This window comes from Paroedura picta, chromosome 13 (assembly GCF_049243985.1).
Source record: "Paroedura picta isolate Pp20150507F chromosome 13, Ppicta_v3.0, whole genome shotgun sequence".
In the NCBI taxonomy this organism is placed as follows: domain Eukaryota; kingdom Metazoa; phylum Chordata; class Lepidosauria; order Squamata; family Gekkonidae; genus Paroedura; species Paroedura picta.
Genome location: NC_135381.1, coordinates 17,722,488 through 17,741,761, shown reverse-complemented (window position 1 = coordinate 17,741,761; position 19,274 = coordinate 17,722,488). Strand labels below are relative to the sequence as shown.

Here is a 19,274-nt window from a genome sequence, read left to right as displayed (position 1 = left end):
TCTGCCTCTTCTGGGAGTGTCAGAGTAATTACTTGCTTCTTTTTGTTAACAGTGGTGCAAACCCTTGACACTCCAATGCTGACCTCTTCCCTAATGCTACTAAATACAGCTCATGAATATCTTGGGAGGAGGGCCTGGTGCTGTAACTCAAATGGAGCCCTTCTTAAGTTCTATGTGAGTAGTAATGTTTGAAATGTCTTTTTTGCTGCTCATTGCCCACCCCACCTGTCGCCATAATAAAGATGTATAAAATTGTCAGTGGTGTGGCCAGAACTGTAGATGTTTTACTCTCCTTTAGATTACAGTTCTAGCATAGAGAGTTATATAGTGAAGCTGATTGGTAATAAAAAATCCTTTTAAGGCATTTAAAGCCATTTTGAAGACAGTCCTTGGACTGGAGCTCAAAGAAGCAAGAAAGGCAATTATTTGGATATGAATATAAATATAAATGAAATGTCTTTTTAGACCTTCCTATCTTGCCCTGAGAATGTGAGTTTTCACTTATGAGGAGACTCCCTCTTCCAGTTATATTCTCATGGAGAAGTTGTCTACTTCTTGATTGGGCTTCTGAGATGTCTTCCCTTAGCAAACATAGCACACCTTCCTAGGGGAAGGAACATCAGAAGTCACACAGCAGTGTACAATTTATATTGAAATGAATTCAGAGAGCCTACAGAAGATAGGCATTGGCAGTTTATATAATTGATATGTGCGATTATTGTTCCAGGTACGGGTTTTACAAAAAGAGCTTTTGGCCTCCACCTCTGAAGACACCCATCCCTACAAAGAGGAGCTGGAGACTGCTTTAGAACAGTGCTTCTATTGCTTATATAGTTTCCCGAGCAAAAAAAGCAAAGCACGGTACTTGGAAGAGCATTCTACACAGCAGGTACATTTACCTAAACTCATCTTTAGTGTAATGGGACAGGCAAGCATACTTCTGGAGAACTGAGGGCTGATTTCCTTATGACTCTTTGCTTGCTTGTACTCTGGTTTTATCTAATCCAGCATCCTTCTTCCAGAATGCAGCTGCTAGGGGCCTCACAGGAACACCTTGGAGGACCCACATCCAGCCTATGCTGAGGCAGCTGCATTGGTTGCCATTGTGGCCCAGATCAGGTTCAAGGTTTTGGTATTGATCTTCAAGGCCTTATGCGGTCTGGGACCCACATATCTGCGAGACCGCCTGTCGCCCTATGTCCCCCACAGGGCCTTGCATTCTGTGGGTTCCAAAGAGGCTTGCCTGGCCTCAACTAAGGCCAGGGCCTTTTCTATCCTGGCCCCTACCTGGTGGAATGAGCTCCCGGAGGAGCTTTCGGCTTTTCACAGGGTCTAAAAGACAGAGCTCTTTCGACAGGTCGTTGTTTGAGGCCAGTGCGAAGAGAAGATGTGTGGGCCCCCCGGAAGGGAGGGGAGGGGAGGGGAGGGGAGGGGAGGGGAGGGGAGGGGAGGGGAGGGGAGGGGAGGGGAGGGGAGGGGAGGGGAGGGGAGGGGAGGGGAGGGGAGGGGAAGGAAGGAAGGAAGGAAGGAAGGAAGGAATTCCACCACATTCTAACAGTGGTGGCCAGCAGTTTCCCCTAGTCCCCAGCAGGGGTAGGTGGGGGGTTGGTTTGCCATCGTGTTTGTTGCTGGTTTTTGTATTCTATTAATTGTTGTGTTTTAGTAGGGTTTTTAGGGGACTTGTATTTTACTTTATTTTATCTTGTAACCCGACACAAGCTGGCTTTGCTGAGAATGGCAGGTAATAAATTCAAATAACAACAACAGCAACGGTGGCTAGCCATGTGTTTTCAGAAATCTCACAGACAGGGAATGAAGGCAAGAGTCCTCACGTGTTCTGTCTTTATTCATATGTTTCCTGGAAAGACTTTAATATCATATCAAAAGTTGCACAAATGGTGAAAACCAAGCTGCACACAAAACATTCCTAGAAACGTTGCAAGGAGCAGGACCTCCTGCTGCCTAAACACTTGGAGAGTCACTTATAGAGAAGACTGAGCTAGGCGAGCCAATGCATAAGGCAATTTCTCACTATATAGAGCAGCTCCCAAATTATGAAATCAGTTGTAATAGAAAGTAGATAAACTCACAGTGGGGCCTCTGTAGCCACCTGAGCCCCATGCTGGGAATCCAGAGAATAGCCACATGGAAAGGATATTTGTAGGACTATAGCAGAGCAAAGGCATCATGGCTCAGTGGTAGAGCCCTGGCTTTGCTTGCAGACATTCCTGCGTTCAGTTACCCCAGGTAAGGGGTCTAGCAGGTGAGACTTCTTTCTACCTGAGAACTTGACGAGCTGCTATCAGAGTAGGCAACATGGAGCTAGATGGACCATTACTCTGACTTGGTGTAAGATATGCATGTCTCTATGATAAAACAAAATATGTATTTTCATTCCTTCATTCAAGGTGGAGCTGATGTGGGAAGATTCCTTGTTCATGTTTGAATATTTTAAGCCCAAGACTCTTCCTGAATTTGATAGCTACAAAACCAGCACAGTTTCTGCTGACCTGGCCAACCTTCTGAAGAAGATGGCAACCATTGTTCCTCAGACAGACAAGCCTATGCTGAGACTAGAGGAAGTGTCGAGCTATATTGAAGGGATTCTGAGCAAGGTACAAAGAACTTGGTGCTGGGGAAGGCAAAAAGAGATGTGCTAGAGGTCATGTCCTCTTTCCTTGGAAGCCCCTATTCCTAATCCAAGTAGTTTGGGAGTTACATAGAAGGTGGAGAGTTGGTCCCAACTCCTGGGATGATGTGTGTCTCCTCTATTCCTGTTCTACAGTTTGCAGCTATTGCCTCTAATAATGAAAGTGCTCAGGAACCATCATCATGGATGAATCCATTTGGATTCTGGTAACTCTACGAAGAAGTTGCCAACCTTATTTTCCTCACCTACTACCAATGTCCAATGTCTCTGGGCTTTAACTCTCAACCTGTTCCCTGTTGGTTTAAGTAGAACACCAGAAAAATTGTGTCCCATGGGTCAAAGTGGAAACTGCTTAGGAAATATTGGTGGGTTCTCTAGCTCTGAGGGCATGAATAACATGAGTCCTTTCTTATCCTCTTTTCTTTTGCTCAAGGCATTCTCTGCCAACTTCATTGTGGTGTATGTGCAAGACCAATTGTTGGCACTGAATCTTTCTGGCCATGGGGAAAAGACTTGGTAATAGTGCAGTTAGAACAAATGGGAGGGTAGCCCAATCAAAGATTCTTTTAGCCACTGAAGAGAATAGATTAATCATTGTTTTCTGCTTGGTCTTTAGGTGCCAGCTCTTCCTGAAGGTGCAGACTACTGTCCTCCAGTTGTTACAGAGCTGTACTACCTACTGGCAGATTACCACTTCAAGAACAAAGAACAATCCAAGGCCATCAAGTTCTACATGCATGACATCTGCATCTGCCCTAACAGGTCAGCAAAACTTAGTGGACTCACCAAATTGCCTATGAACCGGTTTGCCACCAGCATGTGTTGTCTAAATTTGTATACCATCCCCAAGTTTGGAGCATTTGTAAGGGACAAGTGGCCTGGTTTACTCTCACTTTCAGATCTCTCTTTTTGCTGCATTGACTCTCAGATATAACTATGTTTGTTGTTCATCCCAGAGGTACATACAGACTTAACTACAAAGAGGATCAGGTTTGGGGTTTTGAGCTGTGGGGTGAGCTCTGTTCCAAAGTAGGGTACCTTTCGCTGGCAGGGGCTTATGGGAATTGGAGTCCATGGACATCTGGAGGGCCGCAGTTTGACTACCCCTGGTGTAGGGTATAGTAAAGCCAATAGGGTTGATAGCATCTCAAGCATGGATAGAGACATGTTGCTGTTTGCATGTAAACTCTCCTGAGTGAATCACGTTTCATAGTGTGCTGCTGCTTTTGTTCTTTTCAGGTTTGACTCCTGGGCTGGCATGGCTCTTGCTCGGGCAAGTCGGATTCAAGACAAATTGAATTCCAATGAGCTGAAGAGCGATGGCCCCATTTGGAAGCACTCCACTCCAGTCCTGAACTGTTTCAAAAGAGCCCTTGAAATTGATAGCTCCAACCTCTCTCTGTGGATTGAGTATGGCACCATGTCCTACGCCCTGCATTCTTTTGCATCCCGGCAGCTTAAGCAGTGGAAGTCAGAATTACCACCTGAGGTGGTGCAGCAGGTGAACTAAAACTTGTCAACATGCAGATTCAAAGCAATTTGCCTGTCCTGAAGGGACCAGTTGCTGCTGTTTCCTAGCCTTAAGCATGCTTCTTCTTTCAGATGGAAGGCCGACGGGATAGCATGTTGGAGACAGCTAAGCACTGCTTCACATCAGCGTCTCAATGTGAGGGGGATGGGGATGAAGAGGAATGGCTGATCCACTACATGCTGGGCAAGATTGCTGAGAAGCAGAAGCAACCTCCTGCAGTCTACCTCCTTCACTACAAACAGGCAGGTCACTTCCTCCATGAGGAAGCGGCCAGGTATCCCAAGAAGATACACTATCATAACCCTCCAGAACTTGCAATGGAGGCCTTGGAGGTAAAATCATGAAAGGAAAAGGCCCTGAAACGTTTACTGGCTGTGAGTAGCTTTTAAAGCAAAGCAAAATCCTAAGAACCTGAAACATAAAGATATGACTGTCATATCTGTTAGCACATAAGCTTTAGTGCTGCTTTCTTTTTATGTGCCTTTGTTAGTCGTACTTTCAAACAGTAGCACAGCTTTGCTCATGTTCCCTAAGGCAACTCGCCCATTTTCCTGCATATACTTATGTTAGATGGTACATAAGTAGCTCAAAAGAAATTATATGAATTCCTTATTCCACAAACTACCCTGCCTGTTCTTTTGGGCAGCCAAGTGTATGACTATCTATGAGCCTACTCTAAACAGCCTTCTGATGTGTGTTTTACTACCAATGGTTATGTATAATAAAGATTTGATTTTGTAAAAAACTTATTTAGTTAGGATTTGGAAACAAATTAAAAACCCTGCAGAATATTGCCATGCAGTACACTGCTTTCCCTTAGGTGTATTTTCGACTTCATGCCTCTATCCTGAAGCTAGTAGGAAAGGCTGACTCTGGAGTGGATGCGGAACTGCTTGTCACTTTTATGAAGGAAGCTGCTGAGGGGCCATTTGCCAGGGGAGAGGAGAAGAATACCCCCAAAATCACTGAAAAGTGAGTGCTGGTTTGCTGAAAGGGGAAACAAGACAGCTTTGAAGTACTGTTTCAGTGTATTCTTGGTACAGGGACTCTAGGAGTACCGTATTGATTGGGTGAAATGTCAGCTGTCTGGTTCTTACAAAAAGCCTCTTTTATGTGAGGGTGGGAGAGACTAAAGCTAATATAAATGGGGCAGTGCTTCCACTCTTTATTTCAGTGATAGTCAGTGATATCTGATGTTGTCTCTTCCACAACACATGAGCAAGCAAACCTATGAAATTATATGACAGTACAAGCCTTTTCTCTTCTTGTCCTCTTCTTCCACCAGGGAAAAGCTTTGCATGGTGGATGAGGACTCCCATTCTTCTGCTGGAACAGTGCCAGGCCCTGGGACTTCCCTTCCTTCTTCCTCTGGTCCAGGTCTGACATCCCCACCCTACACAGCCACTCCAGTTGACCACGATTACGTCAAATGTAAAAAAAACCGTCAGCAGGCAACACCGGATGGTACAGTCCCTGTTCTCAATACTGCCAGCACACAGCGGTGCTGTAATCATGGGGGATTTCACTTGGGAATTTCAATTCGCTTGCTTTGAGGAGGGTGATGGGTCTTTGGTAACACGGGCAATATTGCAACTCATTAACCTCATAAATTCATGGTGATCAGCTGCTGCCTCCCATTCAACCTAAATGAGATGGACCATTGAGTAATATGTATACAAGATTGTTTAATACTCTGATTAGATGCTGAGGGCTCCCAAAGTCACAAGTTTAATACTCAAACTATACAGGATTTAGATCTGTCTGGTTCAGAAATATTTCCCTGGCACAGTTTTTCAGTCCTGACTCCTACCATTTGGGAAGAAGGAAGGTGGCAACTGCATGGGTGTCTGATTCACAGTGTGAAGTAGAATTGCTCCCACTGACTTCTCTCTTTTGTTATCTCTTTATTTACCTTGATTTCCAATGCGTGGTGAGTACTTTTCTGTAGCTGATAAAATTATATCCTTGTGGGAATAGTTGGCTGGTATAATAATCTTGATGGCAAAGTGCCCTTGAGATAAAGTTAGCATCACAATTCACATGAGGTAGCCACACAACCAGATGTGTGACAAAAAGCTGCTGTTTTTTGGACAGGAGAACTTGCATGGTGGGGCTGCCATATATCTGCTTTTTAAGATTATGCATTATGCTGGCTTTGCTCAAGTTGGATCAGTATACTTGCAGTATCTCAAAATACATGTGAATCCTGTAGTGCCCCAAAATTCAGTATCCTAAAATAATGGGCAAGGTATGGATGAATTCTGACTGTGTGCATAGACCATGCCTGCATTGCAAGAATCTTTTTTGCATGGGTGGGAGTATGTTGGATAATGTATTTAAAGCAAAGCATTGTACTGCACAGGAGCATGACTGCCACAAAATCAAAAGGTTATATCTTCCTGCATTTGCTTGTTATGTGACTCAAGTTAATATTCTTGAGGCTACCACAGCAATTTGAGTCTCTTCAGGGAAGGCAAAATATAATAGCTGCTCCAAAGAGCCCCTGCAGAGTCTTGCATAACTGGACACCTGTTGCAAATAGAAAGCAGAGGAGCAAAATCATGGTTTGGGCAGCCATGGCTGAACAGTGCTCTGATGGGCTGAAGCAGCGCAGCTTGATGCTCAGATTGTCCACTGTGCCTTGCTTTGGTTTATGTTGGCATTATTAAGTCTTTTTTTTCAAATGGAGGAATACTGAGATATTTAGGAAAATGCTCCTGCCTGCATTGCAATCAGCATCTACCTGGAAAAAAACCCCTCTATTTTTAGATTGTGATTTGGAAACAGCTTGCTGTTACAGCTTGCAACCATCCGCAAGACTGTTCATTAGTCAAGAGAAGATAGCTTTGAATGCCTTCTTTTTTTGGAATGTTAACTCTTGCATTATCACCTTGGTATCTACATGCTTTTAAACAATATTTGAAATACAAACGATAACTTTTTTTAAAAGCAGAATCTGTGCAGAGCCGTCAGCTACACTTACAACACTGAATGATCTTTGATCTGGGTAACCGTTGATACAAGGAAGAGGTTTTCAGATCAAAAATTACTGTCAGCTCGTCAGTTATTTGGAAAGCTTTTCAAGGTCATGAAAGGCCTGGAATAAAACAAAACAGGAAAAGAATAGTGAAAGTCAACTGCAGGGCAAGATTGGCAATGGAAAAACAGAGAAGCAACTTCAGGAATGCAAGAATCCATCTTGTTCAAGATTGAGGAAACAGCTGAGAGAAGAAAAGAGAGAATGGACAGGGCTCAGTTTAATGCCTCTACAAACCCAGAAAAACAACAGTGTCCAATGCGTCACATATAGTGGATGATGAGCACCAGACACATGCTTCAACACAACATTACCCACCATTGCCATGTAAATTCACAGTGCATTACCATAAAAAATTACTCCACTTTAAGGCTATTTAAATTAGTGATCTTGGGTTGGAGTAATTCTGCATATGATTGGAGACTGCTCAGTAATGGCTCCTAGTCAAATTAATGGTATAATATGGAATCGGCTGTCTTATTCAAAGCAGAACAAAAATTATTTTCAAAGGAAGAAGTCTGCTTTCCTTATTGAAGATGTATCTCTTAACAAACCAGATCAAACAGTGTTGGGATCCAGGTTATGAGACTATCCTGCCTTTTCCAGGTATGAAAGATTGTGCAAAATTGGCTGGCAGTGCAGGAGATGCTTCAGTATATTTGAATCCCTGTGTTATGGAGCACGTATGTAGCCTTCAGGGAGCAAATCTGGCTTTTAAGCTGATGCTGTAAAATCAGAATTCCTCCAGTCTTGCCTTGGTATAGCTGCCTCTTCCTAACAATTATAAGCAGCTTGCTCTTCGTTCCATTTTTTTCTGTTAGCATATGCATAAGAGTTGGCCTTTCCCATTGTCCTTCCTTTGTGTATTCTCTATTCCCTCCTCTCCTTTTAGCATAGCTTTTGTACCCCCATAGCCAAGGTGTGTGACCTAAACCAAGGCTTCCAACTGTCTTTTCTACAGCATTTGAATGTTTGCTTTTCATTCCAGCCTTTGTGTAGATTAAGGACCTAAAAATCAACCTCACCTAAAGAAGATAGATTTTGCTTTATACTTATTTGGTAAAGATTGAGGTGGAGTATTTGCAGCTGGCCATCTGGGGACATTAAAATGTTGATTGCTTAGAAGCCAGGTAGGGAGCTATGAACCTCAGGAGGGAGCTATATAAATATAACAGATAAACAAACATTTCTATACCACTTCTGCAGAAAATAAATGCTGCAGCAATGTACAGACCATAAAAATAATAGAATAAATACAAGAATACTTAAGCCTGAGCCTCATGCCAGGGCAGTATAGAAATATATAATAAATAAATAAATAATAAATACAGTACATTCATGAGAAGTCACTACACAACCATAGCAACTCTAAGAAATAACTTACGAAAGATGATTTTTGATGGAAACTTGAAAAGCTGGTTTCTTCCTGATCCTCCACCCTTCCCATCTTGACTACCATCAATTAAAGATCTTTCAGGGACTCTGATGGAAAATGGAGAGGCTGGGTTTCTTAATCCCTCTCTCCGCTGGTAGAAGTTGGTGTGGCCTCCGATCAAGGCAGCAGAGATGGAAAATGAGAAGAAGTGGGTGTCATCTGAATTAAACAGTTACCCCCAACCAAGACATTTTTGAGGCATTGTTTTATAAGGTTTGTCTGGTTTTGGTGTCACACTTGTCTTTTGTGTTGCTGTCCAGCTACCCATGTCCACTAGCAGAGTTCTGGCACATTATGCAACAAATGCATGGGGGGGGGGGAGGGGCTTGTGAGTTCACTAGGGCAGAAAAACTCATTTGTGTCATTTAGCACTCTTTGTACAATGAAATGTGACTGTTGTTGTCATCATTATCATCTTTTGCTGTCTGTGCATTTGTATTTTTGTAACCAATATTGCCCGTGCTGCCCTAGCCCTTTCTAAAACTCTGTCTGTGGATATTCTCTCCCTGCTTTTTACCCATCACGGCTTGCTTGAACTATAGGCCAGAACTGCAGCTTAATCGCCCCGCTTGGTCAATGGAAATGTTGTTCTGTACAGACTCACTGCAAAGGCTCCTTCCAAAATAAATTAGTCCTCCAGCTTTTGTCACCGTTGGATCGTTCTGCCCCTTCAACATGTTTCCTTCATCTCTTCTTGTTCTTTATGCAAGCAAATGTTCTTTGTGTTTTATTAATCATGTGATATAAGAAAGTCAGAAGGATTACATATTTGAAGGGGGGGTTCAGGTCGTGTGTGTGTGTGTATGTGTGTGTGTTGACATATATCACGATTTATAGCGTCTGCATCTCAAAGACAGGTTAAGAGTTCTTAGAAATTAAATAAACCACACTCATTTCACATTCATGTTTTTCTGTAGCCATAACAACAGTGACCTTGGATTTGGGCAAGTCTCTAGAGCAGGGGTAGTCAAGCTGCGGCCCTCCAGATGTCCATGGACTACAATTCCCAGGAGCCCCTGCCAGGGCTGGCAGGGGCTTCTGGGAATTGTGGTCCATGGACATCTGGAGGGCCGCAGTTTGACTACCCCTGCTCTAGAGAAACCTCCCATAGTTGAGAGGTAGCCACTGAGCACACTTTTCTGTGTCCCATTAAAATTCTGAATTATTGCTTAGCTATAAAACTTGGTCGTAGGGGTAATTTTCAAATACATTTAACCATAGATGTCTAATGCTTTAGTTTGTAGGTCATCAACAATACTTTGAATTGAGCCCAGAAGGCAATCAGGAACCAGGGCAGATCCTGGTTATACTTCAGATAGCTTGCTCCCATTGGAAAGCAGAATGCAGCATTTTGCATTGGCTGAAGTAAACCTCATAGACCTAAATCTGTTTGGTTGGTTAGAATTACAGCTACTTTTATGTAGTTTGCCGAAGGGGACTATGGTTTCCCTTGGCTGAGCATCACATCTCCTAGGCCAGTTTTAGTCAACTTCTGCAGTGGCTTCTTACATTTGGGGAACCGTGGCAGGAAGACTGATTCTTAATGAGGTGTTGGTTTCAAACTCAAAGGCTTTCATGTTAACCATCTGTGATAAACTGAGTTGGGAATGAAGGGAAATCCCATCCCAGCACTGATCAAAGAACTAGGGGCTTATTTTGTTTAGGGGATGCTTCCTTTCTCCACCACCCTGAGCCAGTTTGCTGTGGGAGGGCAGTATAAAAAGCCAATAAATAAAATAAATTATACTCTCAGTCTTACTGGTTGGGTGAGGCTATGTTTTTGGAGCTTGTGAAGTTAGCCATGTGTCTTCTCTCATCTCCCCAACACAATTATTGTTGACTTCCAGATTTCTGGTGACTTCACACTCCAGTTAAACTCATACTTGGAAATTACTTTTCAGAGGCAGTCTGGACTTTAGCCAAGATACTTTGTCTTTCCTTCCACCTGCCTGAATTCAGTTGTGAAGAGGGCTCGTAGTGGTCAATGGTTGTCCAGTGTGATGGTTTGCAGGAAGCTGTAGTATATAAAAAAAAGACTTGTTAAAACCTTTTTGTCTTCTAAGGTATATGGAACTGCTCCTCATTGTGTAGTATCCACAAGTCTGCTTCATTTAATTTATCTTAGCAGCTGCAGCAGCCCTCGTAGGAAAAAGCCATGTTACAGATACTGTGGTGTGCTTAAAGGCTTCTTTGTAAGCTAATTTGGATTAAGGACTCCCTGGCTACAGGTCGTGATCTTAACCAGTGTACTACACCAGTGGCTAGACCAATGCACATTAACCTGTTTAAGGCTGCTTCCACATGGAGGTTTTTCTCTGCCTTGGATTTGAACACTTATTTTTTTGTTGGAGCTTCTGCAGAATAGGCTGTAATTATCTTGTTTCAAAGTTTTCCCCCTCCCCAATACACTCCTTTGCAAACTTACTGGGTACTTTAAAAAGAAACCCTCAGCCCTAGTGGCATTAGCATGCCAACTGGAAGGAGTGGTGCATATTTTCCTGTCCTGCAGTGCTCCCATCCACATTAGCACCATTTTCTTGCCATTGATCTCTCACAGTATGATTCTTCTGAGCATTTTTTTCCTATTCATACCACTAGAGAGCTTTATCAATAATTGTTATAGCACCACCAGGGAGCTTTTCCCCACAATGCTATAACAATCTGTTGCCATTTATCTATTTCCATTTCTTATTTTACTAGAACTGTAAGGGGGGGAAAGGATGGTGAATTGCCATGGCTGTTGTGATGCACCCCAAGAGTCAATACAGGGTCACCGAAGATCATGAATGGAATGGGCAGGGGGAGATGGGAAAGAGGGCAGAAAACACCCACATGTGGAACCTTCACTGCCAACTTTTGTGCCCTCTGCATTCCTTGCGGCAGCAAAAGAACACGGAATCTTTACCTCGTGGAAGCAGCTTAGGAATTTTTTCCACCTCCCATTTGTGGTGAAGCTAGAGAACAAATATCCTGCATGGATTCAAACATCTGTTTGCACTGTTCTTTCCAAATTACAAAACCTGCTTTCTTCCTTTCTGTTCACAAGTACATGGAGGCATCCATGTGCTCTGGTTAAAAAACGAAACCACTCGATGATGTGTCCACTATTTGCTGGCCTCTTACTCCTTTTCAAACTGGCTTCCGTAAGTCCTAGGATTCCCCACGCCTTGAAACTTTATCATGGATTGTCGTTTCTGAAGCAAACTTTTAGGTACCTGCAAGTTAGACTTAAGGGCATTGTTTGCATATCTGAGTACCTTTATGTACCTGATAAGCAGTGGAGATGACCTAGGTTTCCATTTGGCTCCCTTAACACTGCTCTAACCCAAACTAGCCCAATCTCATCAGGTCTTGGGTATTAATCAGGGTGAATCTGGTTTGTACTTGGAGACCACCAAGAAAGTTCAGGATTTCTATGCAGGAGCAGGCAATACCAAACCACCTCTGTCTCTTCTCTTGGAATCCTTATGGGCTTGCAATAAGTTGGCTGTGAGTTGATGGCAGTTTCCACCACCATCACTGCTGTTGCCCTGTGTCCCTGGAAACGGGGCCGGTTGCAGATCTATGTGCTGTCTTCCCCAGGTAGGGCAGAGCCTCCTTGAACTCCACAGGGAAATGTGGAGGTTATGGATAAAGCTGCTGCCCTTGTTGAAGTCTCCCTTCTAACAACACTCTATTTGCTTTCTGAGCGAGCTCAAAGATAGATGTATGATGCCATGCCCGGATTCTGTTTCAAGTGCAGCTTTGTCTGTAAAAGTGAGATGAAGGTGAGGCTGAGAGTTGGCAGAGAGGATGGATGCATTGGCTGCCTAGACTGGTAGAGCTTGGACTGCAAGATGAAGAAGGAGCCTTTTTATGGCCAAGAATGATGAGGAAGTAAATCCTTGTTGCAAGGCAGAGATGTGGGGCCTGTGTAGCAAGACAGCACAGAAAGCATGTACGATTTGTTTTTTTTGTTTTGTTTTGTTTTGTTGGTCCTTGTTTTTCTCACGCAGACAGGAGTCAGGATAGCACTGCAGTAGTACTGTCGGATTCCAACTCTACACAAGACATGTTCACTGAGCCTGCCAGCTCGCAAGACAGCGCTAAGAAAACTTTTCCAGAGGCGAGGCCTTACTCCTGCTTAGAAGCTTCTGCTCCTGGCAAAGAGATCCTAGTACCCGTGGAGGAAAAGGGTATGTGGTTTATCGAGTGTTGGGTCACACTGCCTGTTTGTGTGTGAGATTATTGCCTAGCAAAGCCACTAAAGAAAGCCTACTCCTGCTCCCTTTCCTCCAGCAGTAGGGGAAGTTCCTGATGAAGGAAAGGAATGGTAGAAGTTTGAGCCAGATTTAATGTGGGTTGAGGAGACAGGTGGCTTGCTGCTGGATTGTAGTGGGAGGATGGTGCTTATCCAAAGGGGAGCAGTTGCTTCCTCCTTTCCTTACCTTCCCTTGATTGCTCCGACCAAGGGAACAAGAAGCAAAACTGTAGGATAGGGATTTTTTCCCCAAAGGAATGTGCTGTGTTTCGTTTCCCTTTCTCACCACACTGCAGTCTTTTTAAAAATAGTAAGATATTGTGGGGAATCATTTGGAACGTGTTTTGTTCCAAATCAGCATCTGATTGAACTTGATTTCTTGCTGTTTCTGACCATGTAATATTGATAATCTCAGGAAAGTCAGAAGAACCCTTGGAGAACTCTGAATTCTGCCACGTAGCTGAGCAGAAGCTAGATCCTCAGGCACCATCTGGCATCTCCTCCAAAGCCTCAGCTGCCTCACTTTCCCAGTGGGACTCTAAAAGGCAAGCTGATCCTTGTGCAGACCAGTTTCCTCAGAGTCTTCCAGTGGATCTGGAGGAGCAGCGGCAGTTCCTGACTGAGCAGTGCATCACCTCCTTTCATCTGTGCTTGAGCCGTTTCCCTCAGCACTATAAAAGCCTTTACAGGTTGGCTTATCTCTACGCATACAGCAAAACCCACAAGGTAAGAGAATTGTATGTTGTGTGCACGGAAAGCAATAAACTTGCCTTCCATTGACTTGGCATGTCCCTAGAAGGGAACAGCAGCATCGTTGTGATGGAGGCCATGGCACAGTCGCTTTTGGTGGACTAGTCTGGGATGGTGGAAGTCTGTTGTTCAGTGGCTTCTTCTCCTCCCTCTCCTTTTGGCCAAATTACATGGCTGATGGAAATAGCTAGATTAAGCTTATATGGGAAGTATTGTCTTCTGTTCTTGAGGGTGTGGTATATATAGCTCGTCGCTTTCATCTCTCTTGCAGGAGCTCTGCCAACCAGTAGAAATAAAAATTCTATTTAAGAATTTAAAATAACAGAGGTGAGAAGTTTGGACACTGTAGAGACAAGACTGGCCATCTGTTGAGGATGGATAGGAATTGATTCCTATCCATCCTCAACAGATAACATTTTATTGATAACATTAATTGTAAACTGCCTCAAGCAGGACTGAGGAGGCATTGAAATATATATAAACTAACAGCATTGCAAAGCAGATGGTCTTTTGTGTGCATGAGAATGTTGGGTTGGAGTGTGAAAATGCTGCTAAGGTTAGATGATCTTTTATGCTCCCTACTCGTTGCAGGGCAGTGGTCCAAACACTGAGTGCCTTCTGGCAAATTTGAAGAAAGGGTGGCCAGAGGTACAGTGTTTCTTAGTAACTTCCTTCTCTGTGTGAGTATGGGTTAAGAGGCTTCTTTGCAGGCTGATACAAAATGCTGTAACATGGCTAATTGCAGGGACCTCCTAAGAACATAAATAAGAAGGGCTTTGTCATAGGATATTGTACCTGAACCTATAAGAAAAGTTTCACAAGAGGCCTCGGGACAGTTGTGTGGAGTGCAGAGAAGTAATACCAAACAGGAAGAATCCCTGAAGGAATAAGGAAGCAAGAGTAAGCAGCCATCATACAAAACGTTTCCTCCTTCTCCAGCTCATGATTATTATACTTTGCCCTATATAGAATCTTCAGTGGGCTAGAGACGTGTTACTAGGCAGCAGTATCCCATGGCAGCAACTGAAGCACATGCCAGCACAGGGTCTCTTCTGTGAGAGGAACAAGACCAATTTCTTCAATGTAAGTTGTGCATTCTATGTCTGAAACATATTTCTTTTCTGACCCTTGATTACACGTTTCCTTCTCATCTGAAGAGGCCAGCAAAAGCTCTCTGTTTAAAAAGCAAAATTATATTTGCAGTATAGCAAAATGTGTGCTCTACATTCTAAGGGAAGAACAGAATTGCTTTCTAGTACCATGTTGAGAACTCTGAGGGGAAGGAAATGAGTCTTGCAGAAGGCTTTGACATATATTCTGTTACCTAGCTAGTGCTCAAACAATAATTTACCATTCAAGCCTGACTTTTAAATGCTGCCAATGAGCCAGTTTCCTTCCAGCCCAAGTTCAACGTGATCCTCACAGTAGATCTGACTGATTTTAAATGTTCAGTGGAAGGAGGCAGTGGTTGAAAGCAGCCCTTAAACACTGCCTTCACCCAAGTTACAAACTGAGCTGATAGTTTCTCCTATACTGAACTTAATGGTTGATTGTCAGACTTGGGCAGGACACTATGTCTTCAGCATTGCAGGCAATCTCTGTGGCTGAGAGATGAGGCAGGCCTTATAGGCAGGCCACTCTGAAACTGAGTGATCAAAGTTTTGAGCAGAGAATGAATGGGGTTTCCAGCCTTTTTTGCCCAGCACTTGGCCTTCCCATCCATTTACCCCACTACTGCATGTACACTATTTACCCCACTACTGGGAATGCCACCTGCTGTGGCTGCCTGGAACATCATCATGCACTTACCTAACATATGCAGGAGGGAGCATGGGAGGCAAAGCACTAGAGAGAGTGGAGGAGGGGTGAGCGGGGGAAGGGTACATGGGCAGAAAGCAGGGAGGCATAGTGGGGAGGGGGGCTCAGTAGCAGTGGCCTTGTCAAAAGGCCTGGGTCCTGACAGCTGCCTCATCACCAGGTATGCTGATGCTGGACCCTGCGGTCTTACCCAGCATCTGTCAGCCAGTGTTTAGTTGGATGACCTCCTAGAAAATTCAGAAGCAGGGTGTGAAGGTGATCATTAGTAACAGCCTCTGCTTCTCAGCAGAGGTTGTGTGGTACCTAAATGTATCCTTGCTTAGCTTTACCCAGGTTGTTGAATTACGTTTTCTGCAATCCTATCCTGAGACTACAGAGGATAAAACAGCATTCTTTATCCAGCCCACTACTCTAACATTATTTTCTTCCACTGTGAAGCTGTTTAAATTCCCTTGATAATGAAAACTGCATAGCTATTTCACTTGTAGCTGATCTGATTTTGCACAAACTGACAAACATTGTAAGGGCCAAGGGGTAATGGAGCCCTTTGAACAAGCTACACTCCCAGACATGTGAAATCATGCATATTCCTCATGCGGTGTTATGACTTTTTTATGAGATGCAGTACATAAAATAAAACAGGCACAATGTGGCTTTTGCCCACTGTCCAGAGGGCCTTGTGTTCTGTTGCCCAGTTTGTTGAGCCTGTGCTCTGCTGCCTTCAGGTTAAACCTTGCCACAGATTGCTTCTAGCACCGTAAAACCACCTCGTAATTCTCAGAAAAGGAAACCTGGGTATATTGTTTCCTTGAAAACCTGTAGGTGGCTAGCCTGAGTGCGTGCCTGAAAAGAAGAGAGAAACCTGCTGTGGCATTGTAGACACTGACTTGTTTATTATACTGAGAGTAGTATCATGACTAGAAGCAACGTTGTAAGCTGCTTTCAGATATAGCACGTGGAATGAGTAGCTAAACCTTCCTCCAGTGACCCAGGAATGTTGTTTGATTGCATTACAGTGGGTGGTTGTCTCCATTTTTCTGGCAAAGGGAAACTGTAATAAGGCATAGACAGCTTGAATGCCTGCTACAACAGTAGAACTGGAAGATCTGCTGATTTCTGTTTATAATAAATTCATAGTATATAGTAAATGCTTTGGGACTTGAGTGGGCCACCCTTCCCCTTGATGCTCCACAGATCTTAGTATTTTGTGCCTGCAGTCTTAGTGAGGTCCTTTTTTGTTGTGGGGGGGGGGAATGTCTTTTTAAAATACCTTTGTGAGAGGATGGGGGAGGGAATTCACCTCTTATAGTCCTTGAGTTATATGTGATGCAATTTAATTAGACCTGAGGGAAGTTTTTTTTCCCTCTGATCCTCAAAGCGCCTGCAGACCTTTAATGTTTATAGCATTGTTGGGGCGGGAACAATTAAAATTATGAAAGGTGTCCTGTGTGCCATACATCCCTCCACCCCCCACAATCTAATTTCCCTCTCCAGCAACACTATAAGTTCTTAGTGGCTTAGGAGTCCCACAAGTATGTCATAATCTCTAGCTTGGCTGCAGGTAGTCCTGTTTTAATTGCCTTCCTGCTAGGTACTCAACATTCAGCTTCAGTATAAGAAAGAAAAGGCTGCAAGTAGAAAGGGGGAGTAATTTGGCTTAAGCAAGCTACTTTTGGCATCCCTCCATCTTATGCTTGCTAAAGTATGTCTATTTTGTGGGTCTGGGGAGCAAAATACAAAAACTGCAGGGTTCGTGGCACAGGGTGTCTGCTTTTGCTTACAGGCATAAATGACAGCTCAGAAAACAGCATTAATACTAGGATCTTCCATTTTTCCAAAACGCTTTTTCGTTTTTGTGTTTTCTAAACACAAGTGGTTGCTTGTGGCCGTCTAAAAAAAAATGCTTATTTTTATGTGACTGATTTTCGTAAAGATAAGTGCCCATAAGCGGTCAGGATAACGGTTTGGCTTCAGCTCCCTGGGGCATCTTCCAAACGGTACTGTCGAAAGCAGCAGAGTTTGCTGGACTTCCCGATGGGAGCAGCATGACAGACCCCCCCCCCCGGGTGCCACTGTTTCCCGTGGCTCCGAAATGCAACTTGCAGCGAAAGAGCCACCCCAGTAGCGCCTGTCCCTCGCTGAGAGGCACCGAGATCCCCCGGTTGATGGACTTTGCGCGCCAAGGCGGGCGCGCAGGGCCACCGAAGCGGGGGCGGACGAATTGCTCGAAAGGCTCCGCTGCACCGGCCAGCCTGCCTCCGTGGCGGGGGCCGGCCGCGCTCTGTTCGGCGGCGGCTGCTGCTGCTGCTGCAAGCGCGGGGGCGGCGGCGGCGGCGAGCCACGTGACGGGCGCCGCCTTGCCCGCCGAGCAGAGAGCGCGGGCGGCCCGGCGGCGATGGCGATGGGCGGCCTGGCGGCGGGGAGCCCCCTGGCACGCCGCCTCCTCCCCCTCCGCTCCCTCTGCCGCCGCCGCCACCACCCTGGGGACATCGCGGGGGGGACGCAGATGGCGGCGGCGGAGGACGGCGGCCGGGAACAAGGCGGCGACGGTGAGCAAGGGAGCGCGGGCGGTGCGGCGGCAGGCAGGTCTCTTTCCGTTTGTCTGCAGAGCGGGCGGCGCCTGCTTCCCGCCTCGCTTCGCCCCTTTCTCGGCCAAGACAGGCGGGAGCCCCGAGGATCTCCCGAGGCTCCGCCAGGCCGGGGCTGCCGACGAGTTGACGCCTTTCCGCGCGTGTTTATTAGCCCCCAGACTCAACGCGCAGGCCCGGCTGGTGGGAGAAGTGCCCCCCCCCCCGTATCGCGTGGTCTAGCCGGGGCGGTGCTTCCAGCCCATCCCGGAGCGCCCCTCCCCGTTAAGTTAGCGACTGGGAAGCGGGAGTCGCGGCCGATTTGGGGCCAAGAGTTAACGCGGAGGAAGGCAAGCAACCTGCCCGAGTTGCTAGGCAATCATCCCCCCCCCCTCCGCCCCCGTTGACATGACACGGGCTTTTCCTGCAAGAAAACAAAAGGCCCTTTACTCCTTTGCGTACGGCGGGGGGGGGGGGGGACCTGGAACGCTCTCAGAACAGCTGTAGGGAGGCATTTCAATTTATGAGGGTTTTAAAATGCCTTTCTTGTTCAGTAGTTTGTTGGATTTTCAAGGGCTTTGCTGTAATTAAACATAAGTGAAATCCAAAAATAAAAAAACACATAATTCCCTTTATTAGTATTCATGAGTGGAGTAGCCCATGTGGTTTGTTGTTGCCACAGATAAGCAGTGTAGCGTTTGCTGTGCTTTGCGTTTGGGAAACACTGGACAGCAGTGAGAGGAAATGAGACGGTCTCTACTCTCCGGGCAGAATTCATTGAAACCAGTGGCCTCTTAGATTTTTAATACACCTGTTTTAGAAAGAGTTAACAGAAGTGCACATGGCAATAATGGATTCCAATAGCACCTTTAAAATTTACTATTGGACTCAATTTCTGTTGTGCTACTTCCGACCATCATGGCTGCCCACTTGAATCTAGAAATGTACATGGTTTCCCCCTCCATTTTATTTTCAGAAGAGTGCTGTGTGGTAGGTAAGGATGCAAGTGAGTCACCAAAAGTCAGAGCTGGATTTATGCATAAGCTCCAGTTTAGGGACTCAAGTTACGATGGGTTTAAAATATTATTTTTAACACACTACAAAAAGGACTGTGTTAGCAATTTTTGGTAATGCTATTGGATCTCAGAGATGCCATAATAAAGGACTTCAGTTTATCTTAGTGTGGCATTGACCAAAGTAACTCAGCAAGCTTAATGGAAGATGTGGATTTGAATCTGTGTTTTTT

At 44.9% G+C, this 19,274-nt stretch overlaps 1 protein-coding gene and 1 long non-coding RNA gene across 4 annotated transcripts in view; one reads left to right on the top strand and one right to left on the bottom strand.

Moving 5' to 3' along the window:
- CABIN1 (calcineurin binding protein 1) overlaps window positions 1–19,274 on the top strand; it is a 68,041-nt gene that overhangs the window by 18,980 nt on the left and 29,787 nt on the right. Inside the window, exons 18-28 of one of the 2 annotated variants that reach the window (XM_077307295.1) lie at window positions 53–174; window positions 728–889; window positions 2,409–2,615; window positions 3,267–3,412; window positions 3,890–4,151; window positions 4,253–4,513; window positions 5,002–5,153; window positions 5,467–5,558; window positions 12,649–12,828; window positions 13,309–13,619; window positions 14,613–14,726. In XM_077307295.1, the coding sequence (XP_077163410.1) occupies window positions 53–174; window positions 728–889; window positions 2,409–2,615; window positions 3,267–3,412; window positions 3,890–4,151; window positions 4,253–4,513; window positions 5,002–5,153; window positions 5,467–5,558; window positions 12,649–12,828; window positions 13,309–13,619; window positions 14,613–14,726 (2,009 nt within the window). Of the gene's footprint in view, window positions 1–52; window positions 175–727; window positions 890–2,408; window positions 2,616–3,266; window positions 3,413–3,889; window positions 4,152–4,252; window positions 4,514–5,001; window positions 5,154–5,466; window positions 5,646–12,648; window positions 12,829–13,308; window positions 13,620–14,612; window positions 14,727–19,274 lie in introns of both variants that reach the window. The other variant, XM_077307294.1, reaches the window with a different exon arrangement.
- Window positions 5,900–14,599, bottom strand: LOC143822318 (uncharacterized). Of its 2 annotated transcripts, XR_013226128.1 has the most exons (5): window positions 14,439–14,599; window positions 13,664–13,919; window positions 10,413–10,668; window positions 8,603–8,764; window positions 5,900–7,278 (listed from the first exon to the last, which is right to left on the bottom strand). It is a non-coding gene; the product is annotated as an uncharacterized LOC143822318 (long non-coding RNA). The 2 variants fall into 2 exon arrangements; XR_013226127.1 differs by lacking the exon at window positions 13,664–13,919.